Genomic DNA, 13,047 nt, shown 5'->3' with positions numbered 1-13,047 from the left:
ACTGGAATGATGCTTCAGAACAATATTTTATCTGTCTGTCATTTTAGTTTAAGGCCCATTCATGTATATTATGTGATTTACTCCATGCATCATCTTGCTGATACTAATATAAGCTATTTATAAATATTCAAATATTTCTTGATAAATACTATGTTCAGTGCTTATGTATGTGCCATGAGGTCCCTATGTAGGTAGCCTCCAGGTGAAGCGTTACCGCATAATTTCACATTAGCCCTACTGTTATTGACCAGAAAATGCCTTGGTAAGCACTGCAAACTCTTCCATGTAAATGTGAAAACTCAATGGTGTAAACACGCTGATCTGTGTCGCTGGTGCTACTCTGATAAAAATTGTTTTATATTTTGAAATGTTTTGTATTGAATGTGCTGTTTTGGCATGCATCTGGCATCTAGGCATCTGGGGATGGAATGGTAAAGCTGTTTAAATCAGTCATCAAAATATTCCCTTAAACTGAAATAATTGCCTGTTGTTTTGAGTTCACTGGTTTTATGAATCATCTGTTCAGGATTGTTCTTAATCTGTAAACTGCATCTTCATTTGTAAAATTTGTGTAATTGATACTGTATGTTGCTGGCTGCTCAGAGGTTCTTTGTGATTCGCTGTTGCAGTCTAGAGGGCATAATACTTGGCTAAAAGTGAGTCGGACTACTTACATGATCTGTTATTCCTCTAAGGGCCCACTCTGTGTTTCTTGTGATTCACAATTGTAGCAGTTTAGCAATCCCTCAGCTGCAGCCCAGTACTACCTTTATGACATGGCCTGTTTATACAAGTACTAAAAAGCCCAGCATGAGAATGAAAAGAAAAAAACTAATAATAATATATAATAATAATATTGATAAATATAATCCATCCATCCATCCATTATCTTCCGCTTCTCCGGGGATTGGGTCACGGGGACAGCATCCTAAGCAATGAGGCCCAGACCTCCCTTTCCACCAGCCACTTCCACTAGCTCCCCGGGGGGATTCCGAGGCGCTCCCAGACCAGCTGGGCAATATAATCACGCCAGCGTGTCCTGGGTCTTCCCTGGGGTCTCCTCCTGGGTGGACTTGCCTGTGACACCTCCCGAGGGTCAGTGACTCTACTCCAAGTCTCTCCCGGATGACTGAACTTCTCACCCTATCTCTAAGGGAGAGTCCAGACACCCTGCAGAGGAAACTCATTTCGGCCGCTTGTATTCGTGATTTTATTCTATCTGTCATTACCCAAAGCTCATGACCATAGGTGAGGGTGGGAACGTAGATCGACTGGTAAATCGAGAGCTTTGCCTTGTGGCTCAGCTCTTTCTTTACCACAACAGACCGGTAAAGAGTCTGCATCACTGCTGACCCAGCACCAATCCGCCTGTCAATCTCCCGCTCCCTTGTACCATCACTCGTGAACAAGACCCCGAGATACTTAAACTCCTCCACTTGAGGCAAGAGCTCATCCTCGACCCAGAGAGGGCTCTCCACCATTTTCCGCGTGAGAACCATGGCCTAGGATTTGGAGGTACTGATTCTCATCCCGGCTGCTTCACATTTGGCTGCAAACCGATCCAGCGAAAGCTGAAGTTCACGGCCTGATGTCCCCAATAGGACCACATCATCTGCAAACAGCAGGGATGTGACCTTAAGGTCACCAAACCGGACACCCTCCATACCCTGACTGCGCCTAGAAATTCTATCCATAAAAATTATGAATAGAATCGGTGACAAAGGGCAGCCCTGACGGAGTCCAACTCTCACTGGGAACGAGTCTGACTTACTGCCGGCCTTGCCGGATCTCATCCACCCCTGGAGCCTTGCCACCAAGGAGCTTTTTAACTACCTTAATGACGTCTGCCTCAGTAATGGACAAGCCTGTTCCCGTGTCCCTAGACTCTGCCTCCTCACTGGAGAAAGTGTCGGAGGGATTGAGAAGGTCCTCAAAGTATTCCTTCCACCGCCCAATGACGTCCTCATTCGAAGTTAGCAGCACAGCATCTCCTCTATATACAGTGCTAGTGGCACACTGCTTTCCCCTTCCAAGTCGCCTGACGGTTTGCCAGAATCTTTTCGGACCCGACTTAAAGTCACTTTCCAAGGCCTCACTGAGCTCCTCCCACACCCGGGTTTTTGCCTTGGTGATGACTGAAGCCGCAGATCGCTTGGCCTGTTGATACCTGCCAGCTGCCTCTGGTGTCCCACAGGCCAACCATGCCCGGTAGGACGCCTTCTTCAGCTTGATGGCATCTCTCACCTGGGGTGTCCACTACCGGGTTCGAGGATTACCGCCCCGAAAGGCACCAACTACATTACGGCCACAGCTACAGTCAGCAGCTTCAACAATGGAGGAGCGGAACATGGCCCATTCTGAGTCAATGTCCCTCACCTCCCCCGATATTTGGTCAAAGTTCTGAGGAAGGTGTGAGTTGAAGATCAATCTGACAGGTTCTTCTGCCAGACGTTCCCAGCAAACCCTCACTATACGTTTGGGTTTGCCTGGTCTGACCGGCATCTTCCCCCACCACCTGATCCAACTCACCACCAGGTGGTGATCAGTTGACAACTCAGTTCCTCTCTTTACCCAAGTGTCCAAAACACATGGCCGCAACAACAGTATGTCTCACCATGACACCCAACTGTAAGCTTAAATATTAACCCCACGAGGGCCAAAACTGTTGAACTTTGCTTTATGAAACTGAATTTGGGTATTCACACTGAAGTTTGAATGGTTTTTGAATGAGGCACAATATAGGGCAACTAATCAGAACAGAGCTCATTTACATGTATCAGTCTTAAAGGCATAGTAACAAAAACAGCCTGTTTGATTCTAAGTTATAAGGAGAAGTTTGAAAATGGTCATGTAAAACTTAATTTTGACCATGTTTGTACATAACACCACACATGTTATGAGAGGACCACAAGCTGGAAAAAATGTAAAAAGAAAAACGTGCGATATGGGCCCTTTAAGAGAGTTTGAATTTTTGGTACTTGGGTGTATGACATGCCCATTTAAACCACCAAATTCACTTCCAAATATTTTAAATTAAAAAAAATAATTGCTTTAAAATCCCAAATTAAATTGATTTTCATTTTTCAAATTCAATTAATTGAATTGAACTGTGTTCCCCGGGGTATTCTGTGGGAGGTGCTTCGGGAGTACGGGGTACATGGCTCTTTGCTACGAGCCATTCAGGCCTTGTACAAACAAAGCAGGAGTTTGGTTCGCATGGCCGGCAGTAAGTCAGACTTTTTCCCAGTGAGAGTTGGACTCCGTCAGGGCTGCCCTTTGTCACCGATTCTATTCATAATTTTTATGGATAGAATTTCTAGGTGCAGTCAGGGGATGGAGGGTGTCCAGTTTGGTGACCTCAGGGTCACATCGCTGCTGTTTGCAGATGATGTGGTCCTATTGGGGACATCAGGCCGTCAACTTCAGCTTTCACTGGATCGGTTTGCAGCCGAGTGTGAAGCGGCTGGGATGAGGATCAGTACCTCCAAATCCGAGGCCATGGTTCTCACGCGGGAAAGGGTGGAGAACCCTCTCTGGGTCGGGGATGAGCTCTTGCCTCAAGTGGAGGAGTTTAAGTATCTCGGGGTCTTGTTCACGAGTGATGGTACAAGGGAGCGGGAGATTGACAGGCGGATTAGTGCTGGGTCAGCAGTGATGCGGGCTCTTTACCGGTCTGTTGTGGTAAAGAAAGAGCTGAGCCATAAGGCAAGGCTCTCGATTTACTGGTCGATCTACGTTCCCACCCTCACCTATGGTCATGAGCTTTGGGTAATGACAGATAGAACGAGATCGCGAATACAAGCGGCTGAAATGAGTTTCCTCCGCAGGGTGGCTGGACTCTCCCTCAGAGATAGGGTGAGAAGTTCGGTCATCCGGGAGAGACTCGGAGTAGAGCCGCTGCTTCTTCACGTCGAGAGGAGCCAGTTGAGGTGGTTCGGGCATCTTGTTAGGATGCCTCCTGGACGCCTCCCTTGGGAGGTGTCACAGGCAAGTCCACCGGGGAGGAGACCCCGGGGAAGACCCAGGACATGCTGACGTGACTATATCGCCCAGCTGGCCTGGGAGCGCCTCGGAATTCCTTCCAGGGAGCTAGTGGAAGTGGCTGGGGAAAGGGAGGTCTGGGCTTCATTGCTCAGGATGCTGCCCCCGCGACCCGAACCCCAGAGAAGCGGAAGATGATGGATGGATGGATGGATGGAAATTCAATTAATTGACCTTCACAGCAAACACATCCAATTTGAATATTAATAATGAATCATTTGTATTAATAATAATGTTTGTCTCTTTTTTACTTCCATACCTCCTAACTTGGGGAGAGTTCCTCAGACTAAGAGTAACCCTAGACTAAAAAGAATTTTCAGTGGAAACTCACTAGTGAGGCTGTAACTTATTTGAAGGCTGGGCTTAAATTGCGTTTCCAAAGCCTGCTCCTAGCATGATTAATCGCTGGAGTGAGAGCTGGCTTGGAGCTTGCTTTGAGGAACAGAAGGTGAGTTTGTGTGTGGAGATTCATGTTGTGTTAGCGTGTGGCCTGCATGGCCTCTCTGCTGCTGGAAGCCTTTTTAGGTGCTGAACAGCCGCTAGCGTAGCTGGGTGTTTTAAACACTCAGCCACTTAACAGTGTGTGTTTATGCAGTGGGGATAAGTGTGTGTGTATCTGTTGTTTGAGAAGATGAGCTTGTATGAGTGTGTGTGCCCATGCAGGCTTGAGAGTGTGTGTAAGTGTTTCTATCAGTGCGTTTCTGAGTATGTTCTTGTGTGCATGTTACTTTGTAGCAGCAGGACCTAGTATTTGATAAGTTGTGTTTATTGAGTGTGCGTGTGTGTGTGTGTGTGTGTGTGCATATGAGGGTGTATGGAGGGGTGAGTGTTATGAGAGGTGAAAATGGAGAGAGGAAACATCTGCCTCTTTGCTCCGGACGGCTGAAGGACTACAATCAGGCCAGCAGTGTGTTCAGGATGAGCTGCTCAGTACAGTTTAGTTTAGATCAGTTTAGTTTAGCTCTGCTGAGTTCATTGGAGTTCAAGTCTGTAATTGTGAGAGACGTTAAGCTGTAGTTCTGCAGATCAAGCCCGAGACTGAGCAAAGAGGGGCTGCTAGATACTGCTGGATATTTTAGAGCCTGAAAATCATTTTGTTGTGGTTTCTTCAAGGAATAGTCCAACATTTTTCAACCTAATGTGCTTTGTCTGAGGTAATTGACCTCAATTATCACAGGCAATGATTTCAAGCATTGTTCTTAGAAAAGACAAGAAAACTCAAATCACACTTGTAATAGAAGGCATTGGGCAGGGCAGTTGCAACAGTTGAAATGCAATACACCAGCAGAACTGAGTTGAGTGATTTTTTTTTTTTAACATTTTGTGTACTTTTACTATGTCTTATAAATCAAGACCAGTTATGTTCCCATGGACTTCCCGCATAGTCAGCAGGGTTAAGCCATAGACAGCCTTGCTACTTGACCTATAACTCCACACCACCTGTCTAAAATCCTTTTTACTGAAATATGCAGTTGGCCAGGGTTTTTCATGTACTGACATTTTGCACTATATGCTAACAAAAGCTTATAGTGATGTAATTTGTCATGGTAATGATGTTATAACCTCATATCTGTAATGTGTAACAGGGGTGAGATGAACGCGGAGGGACAGGCAAATCAGGTTTAATATCCGAAGGCAAAGAGTATGGTCAAAAAACAGGCTAGGGTTGGTATCTGAAATCACAGCAAACACAAAGCATACAATATCTCAGGAATAGACAGAATTCGTAGTCTACAAAAACTTCCAAGTCTAAACAGAGAAAAGCCAAAAACTGCCAGCAAAAGTACAAGAGGGTGAAACTAAAGACGAAGTCGGTATAAACGAGAAAAAAGGGTCATAACATGCAATCATAGGAAATCTAGATAACCGCTCAGTATGTTCTTGGTAGAGAAACAATACCTCGCACCAAACCCTACTATAGCCCAGTCTTAAATAGTGCCTAAGTAGGTCAACCTACACAGGTGCATCTGTTCAATAATTAGGAGACTGTGAGCGCGGGTAGTGACGCAGGTGTTTGTCCCGAGTCATGTGATCTCCCGATGCAGTCTGGGAGATGGAGTCCATCCGAGTTCGCCTGAGGCGTGACAGCATCCGCTACCCCTACATCACACAGACACATAAAGTGCAAATCTGACGATAGATGTGACAACACAATGCCTATGTAGTTGCTTGACCACAATTGGTTTCGACTGCTCAAAAACTAAGGAGTTTCTGTTTTTCACCTAAAAATAAATGAACAAAATTCAAACAATTGGAATGGATGCATTTGAAACATGTTATGCGTTAGCATTCCTCTGCTCCTGGCAACTCTTAGGCAGGGCTGTAGCCATCCTGTCCAGCAACTGTGTTTGTTTATTTGTTTACTCATTTGTCCGCGGTGGTGCATTGAAGAGGGATTACGAGGGAAGGCCATGGCAAACACCGCTGGAATGCACGTCCTCATTTTTGAGATGTTTCCCTGCACTTGGGAGTATTTGGATCTGACAAATGTTTCACAGGACATAAACGAGAACCATCTTAGGGCAATGGAAGAGGAAAGCATTTCCCTGAGAAACATAACAAGGCACAGCACTATTAGTGCACTTATCTGCCCATCTGTCACTTCTGCTATGGCGGTCATGGGCCACAGATCAAGCTCCTTTGCCAGCAGGTCAGAAGCAGCTGCTGCTAGTTCTAAAGAAGTACACCAGCATTTTAGTCTGATCTCTGTCTGCTGCATCTGTAGCATATGGTAGATTTACATGGGTAAAAACATTTCCATGTACCTAGTAAAGAAACAGAAAACCTGTTGGCTCAAAACTCATTTACAATAGGGCAGTGGGCAGATGTTGGAGCAGCTGCCTAGTGACTTATATTATAAGGAGTAATCAGGAGTTTTGTTCTTTTTAAAGTACAGGGACACATAAAAATGATCATACATGGTGATTGACTGTACAATGCAGACGTGGCAGGTAGAGATTAGGCTCAAAAACTTTGGAGTATACCTTTATTCATTCCTTTTTTCAAAGGGAAATTCAAGGAAAAGAAGTGTAAAAACAGGAATTTGCAAACTGGAGTTCAAAACATCATTTAAAAATACAGAGAAAGTGGGATGCTTAACAACCATGCAAGACCTGGTAAACCAATAGAACTTTCATGATCTGTTAAGCAATACTTACATCTTTGAGACAATCAGACTTGCTACAGATCTGAAAGAATGCAAAGGTGTTTTTGTTCATCCTTCCTCTGTGAGAAGACAGCTCAACACTATGGGTCTGAAAGGATGTGTAGCTGTCAAGAAGCCTCACTGAGAAAAATAAATAGACAACAAAGAAGAAAATTTGTTAATCAAATTTGCAAATTACTGGTGTTCTCAGAACAGTGGATGACCATCTCAGAGTCTAGACCTCAACATCACTGAATGCGTTTGGGGTTATTTGAATCTTAAGAAGCAGAGAAGGCAACTCCTAAGCAGTGGCATAACCATGGGTAGGTCTAGATGAGCCTGGGCCTGTACAGATTGGTCACAAGCCTGCCCAAACAGGGGCAGAATATTCATTAAGCCACATTTTTAAGATAATGCAGCAACATTTGTTTGCTGTGACTGCTGTAAATTTATTATGACCAATCGAAACTTCTTTTCCTTGAATTTCCCTTTGAAGAAAGGAATGAATTGAAGGTGATGCTCTCCCCCAAGCTCTGCCTTATTTATTCATCCCTCCAATCACTGCACAGCAATTCTTGCTATCTGCCATTGCATCAAGCCTACAGTTCGTTATCTTCAGCATGCCAATGTTTGAATTCGCAGCTCCTGCTGCAGTTAAAAGATTAGCTGAGAATGTTTAAAGTTGCGATTCTAGCCCATCTGCTCATTTAAAGGCAAAAAATGTTGTCATTGTTTTTCTTTTTAACCAAAAAGACTGAAATAGGCTAGTAAAAGTAACAAACCAAACATCTAATGATGTTACTTCAACTGATCAAAGATCAGGCAAGACGTGTAGACCTTACCCACCATGGCAGTATGTTTTTGGCTTCAGTTATTAGGTTTAGCTTTTTAAATTTGCTGTGTAGTTTTTCCTATAATTTACACATCTAAGCTGTCTGATTTTGTTTCAGACATGTCATCTTCCTCAAGCAAATGTGTCTATGACAAAAAGAAACATGCTTTATGGTCTTTACAGTAAAGGGTGCTTCACTGTTGGTTGTGTTTATGTGAATCCAGTGTTCTTGTTGATATCACAATAGGGAAAAATCATTGGAATAAACATACATATGACTGTACAGCTGTCAGGAACAGGTTATATAGCCTGATATAAAGACATTGTGGGACATTAGCACATTTGGAAATTGTCTTCCAGCCTGGCCTGCCTGCCTTTTTACAGGCCTGCCCAAAAATGTATTTCTGCCTAAGCCACTGCTTCTAAGACTTGGCTTTGGAGATGTGGAAAAACATGAAGAACTGAAGGAAAGTCTTATGTTCACAAAGTACTATATCTATATTTTCAGCTCTTTATACCATCCAAATGCACTTGCACAAACAGACTCTCCTAAATTTTTACTCTCGTTTGTCCTCACTTTTTGTTACTGTCTTACACACAAACACACACACACACATCAAACATTCACATACCCTGAAAACATGAAATATGTCGAAATCCTGTTAAGAAGCATTGGGCGTGCTGCTTGTGTTGGACTGAGACATGCGAATAAATCGTCAACAAGAAGTCAAGGGGTCAGAATTTTTTGTTCGCTGTCCCTGTGCCAAGCTTTCCATTCCAGGCCATGTCCCCCAGTGAATAACTCCGCTTTACTCTTATTTAGTAATTCCACCCAGGAGTAAACAGCTGTGGCCCAGCTCCACTCATTTACTGCTCCCCTCTCTCAGCAGCTCTCTACCCATAATGCCAAATTACAGTGTCTGAAAATAGTTATGCATGTAGCTCAGTATCCAAGAGCAACAAACAGTAGAGGGGATTGGTAATTAGTTTCTTTGACTTGTTCCTGTGCTTGGTTACAGCCAGTTGGGCCTAAATTAATGTAGATGCAGCAAGTGAATATAAATGAAACCGTACATATCATTTTGTGGCTAGTGACGAAAACATAAACTTCCACTTTATTAGAAACAGTTTTGCCTATAGGTCCAGTTTATGTGTACAACTACAGAGTATAGCCCACTTGTTGCAACACAGTTTGTTTGGTCAGGTTTTGATTCCAGAACCTCTATAGACCAGATATTCTTTGGAAGATGTGCTGATCTCAGTATAACAGTGACACTCCCAAGTCACCAGAGTTTAAGAGGCCTGACTACAAGCTTTTCATGTACTGCAGTTTATGCTTAAGCCGCTCTCTGGAATGATCTGGTATAATCAGAGTGTGTCCACTGACATGAATGCAAATTGTCTCAAAGAGAAGGATCAGCAGTTGGATTCGGACAGAGTCTTTCTTCTTTCTCAACAGATTGTTATTTTGCCTCACCTCCCATTCCTTTCTCTCCCTCGCTATTCTCTCTTTCACGCATCTCCTCTCTGGTTCTCCTTCATGTATGGCTCTAACCCTGGACTGAACTCAAAACAAACATTAGCCAAAAGGTTATCCCACTTTGTCCCTGCTCCATTTGCCTTATTAAGCTTGCACATTTGTTACCTGTATTATTGTATTATTCCAAACTCAAAAGGTCAGCTTTTGGTGCGCAACCAAAGATGTTATGTAAAACAGAAATGGCTTGTCCTGGAAAAGAGGATGTGTCTTCAGCCCTTGCTTTCGTGTATGATGTCTGGCAGTGCTCTTTTCATAATTTGTTTGATCGTGTTTGGCATTGTGTCACATTTTTTCTCAGTTTTTTCTTTTTCCTCCTTTTTCCTCCATCATCATCATCTTCTTTCCTTCATCTTCTTTGGTTTCTTCATTTTTCTGTCTTTAACACATGGTTTGTCTCGAGAGCTGTTCAGATTGAATACATTAAAAGGTCAAATATCAGAGAGTGAAGTATCTGAGTAAGCATCAAGCTTGTTGATTAATGATACAGCATTTTTCTCAGCTGAACTATGAGTCATAGATGCAGTTCAAACAGATTACAAACATCGCAACATTTGTTAATGTGGGACAGTGTTGTAACTAAGCCAAACTTCTGCTTAGTTATCAGTGGTTTGTTGTCTAACAAGGAAGGTGATGGTCATGTGTTCTCTTTGTGTACAGAGTGGCCAAGGCCATGAAGGTAGCTCTGTATGAAACTCCTGCAGGCTGGAGGTTCTTTGGGAACCTGATGGACTCGGGGAGGTGTTCTTTCTGTGGAGAAGAAAGCTTTGGAACTGGTGAGTGCTTTTTTCTGAGATGCTGTTAAAAGCACCATTTGAGCTGGATTGTTTTTACCATGGGAGGTTCTGCACTGAAAAAAAGTAATGTATTGATTTGATTTAAGTGTGCACATCATTTCCACATGAATAAAATATCCATCCATCCATCCATCCATCCATTTTCTAAGCCGCTTCTCCGTCAGGGTCGCGGGGGGTGCTGGAGCCTATCCCAGCAGTCTTCGGGCGGAAGGCAGGATACACGAAATATATTATATATATATATATATATATATATATATATATATATATATATATATATATATATATATATATTATATAATGAATAAAATATATTACATAAAATTATTGCCAAAAGTAAGTAAACCGAAAGATAAAATCGTGTCTGTGTAATATGTATGAATTATACAAAGTGATGTATATAATGACATACCACTGTAAGGGGCATTTACTACTGAGTCATATGGGATGCTATTATGCCACAGGTGTCACACTCGCCACACACATGTGGCCGTGTTGATTAGCAGATTTTATTCTTACATTATGAAGTTGTTGAGTATTAATAAAGGTGCTTCAGAGTAGAGAAGGTAATTTGGTGTACAGTTATTACTGTCAAACTGGTAAAAACTATGGACATTTCTGCAGGTTTGCATAGATCTTGTGATTAATCACTTAAATTATAGTATTTCCCCAAATAAAACAAATCCAGCTCATGTATGGCTAAAATATCACAGTGAGTGAGCTTATTCTGTCTTTAGTTTCACCTCTTATTCACTTTCTAAATTTGGTGAGGCCCCACAATAGGGTCTGTAAAGCCCACCAGTAGCTGTGACTGCACTTCTGTCAAAACACTGAACGTCACAGCACCATTGATTCATTCATCATAAGTGGCAGTGCCTCAGACAGCTCTGGCTGTTATGTTTTTAATGTGTGTTAGACTTCAGCTACAGCACAAACCTCTTCCATTCTTCTGCTATAAAAGGAAGACAGGCCAGTGAATCATTTAAGCTCTGGGAGAAAGAGAGAGTGCTCTCTGCTGGCAAACTCCTCCAGACTCCAAAAAACTCCTTTACTGATGAGTCATGAGAGAGCAAGATAGAGAGAGTGGGGAGTTAGTGAGAGAGAAAGAGAGGGAGAGAGTGAAATACAGTCATCGTTTATAGAAAGCTGCAGATTGTGCTTGTCCAAACCCATATATGGCTACCCCAACAAGGGAAATCTCACACAAACAATCATTTGTTTAGACTTCATCATTATTTCTATTTGGAACATTTGGAAGTTCTGTGGTATCAGTCACTGGCCTGTTATTGTTGTCTAGTGAATTACATAAGAATTAAGAAAATACATTTGTTTTTGCAAGTGACATCAGTGATGCTGCAGCAAACATCCTAATTCTGCTACCATGCATCTCTGTCTTCACAGGTTCAGACCACATTCGAGAGAAGGATGGCCTGTGGTCAGTACTAGTATGGCTGTCCATCATAGCTGTACGTAAACAAGGGGTGGAGGAAATAGTGCGGGACCACTGGGCCAAGCTAGGCCGCAACTATTATTGTAGGTAAGGTTGGATTTCTGTCAGACTGGTTAACTTAAAAGTCCATGATATACTGGTCATCTTTTAAGAAGTGGTGTGAAAATTAAAGTGTTAAGTGATACTTTATTAATCCCACAAACGGGGTAATTCAACCTCCGCATTTAACCCATCTGTGAAGTGAAACACCACATACACCCTAGTGAATAGACACACACACTAGGGGCAGTGAGCACACTTACCCAGAGCGGTGGGCAGCCCTATCCACGGCGCCCGGGGAGCAATTGGGGGTTAGGTGTCTTGCTCAAGGACACCTCAGTCATGTGCTGTCGGCCCTGGGGATTGAACCAGCAACCTTCCGGTCACAGGGCCAGTTCCCTAACCTCTAGCCCTCCAGCCTCCAACCTTTAGCATGATTTTTATCATGCTAAAAAATGTAATGCCACAGTTTCTTTAACACTGTTAACACATTTTCCTAGTTTGACTCTTCAGACCATCCATAGTTTGTGCTCAGTTGCAGTGGAGTATTTGGGAATGAGACAGTTTGTCTAAATTCACTTACTGTAAGCCAGTTATCACTAATAGAGAGCGTTTCAGATATTTCCCTCGACTCTGTTTGCAGTCCAATGATTCAAGTCTAGGTTCAGAAATACATCTGCCCTGCGCATTCAGTGTAGGTGAATAGCTGGTTAAAGTATGTTGGAGCAGGGAGAACATCATATAAAGGGGAAGACGCTATTTCTCTAGGAAAGCAAAATATTCCTCCTGAGAAGTGAACAGAAACCTTGCCGTTATCTGCATGCTCTGTTCTAGCTTGGATGATCCTTTATTTAGCTGCTCCCCCATGAGAGAGCCAGCAGAGCCAAGACTCTTCAGATAGCTCCCAATATTCCCTCATATTCATATTCCCCCAGCCAAATTCCCACAGCTCCAGTGACACAGAGTCAAAGGCTAGTGACCTGTTTACCCATCGCAGCTTCTTCCACTAACCCTGCCTACATGACATTGACAAGGTTGCTACATCTGGATAAACAATTCCCAGTTGAAGGTTTGGGGAAGTGAGGTTTTTAAATTTAAATTTAAAATTTAAAGTTTTGGTACGTTGGTATTACTTCTTGAATCAAATGCTTAGAGGGTAGAGCCACATTTTGACTGGATGTATGGCACCTTAAGATATCCTTGTGT

General features: G+C 43.0%; 1 protein-coding gene across 1 annotated transcript in view; it reads left to right on the top strand.

Annotated features, from left to right (window-relative positions):
• The window catches only part of pgm5 (phosphoglucomutase 5), a 35,922-nt gene that overhangs the window by 10,369 nt on the left and 12,506 nt on the right, over window positions 1–13,047 (top strand). Inside the window, exons 7-8 of the mRNA XM_017723360.2 lie at window positions 10,216–10,331; window positions 11,754–11,889. Of these exons, the coding sequence (XP_017578849.1) occupies window positions 10,216–10,331; window positions 11,754–11,889 (252 nt within the window). The remainder of the gene's footprint in view (window positions 1–10,215; window positions 10,332–11,753; window positions 11,890–13,047) is intronic.

This window comes from Pygocentrus nattereri, chromosome 28 (genome assembly GCF_015220715.1).
Source record: "Pygocentrus nattereri isolate fPygNat1 chromosome 28, fPygNat1.pri, whole genome shotgun sequence".
In the NCBI taxonomy this organism is placed as follows: domain Eukaryota; kingdom Metazoa; phylum Chordata; class Actinopteri; order Characiformes; family Serrasalmidae; genus Pygocentrus; species Pygocentrus nattereri.
This window is presented reverse-complemented; position numbering and strand designations above follow the sequence as displayed.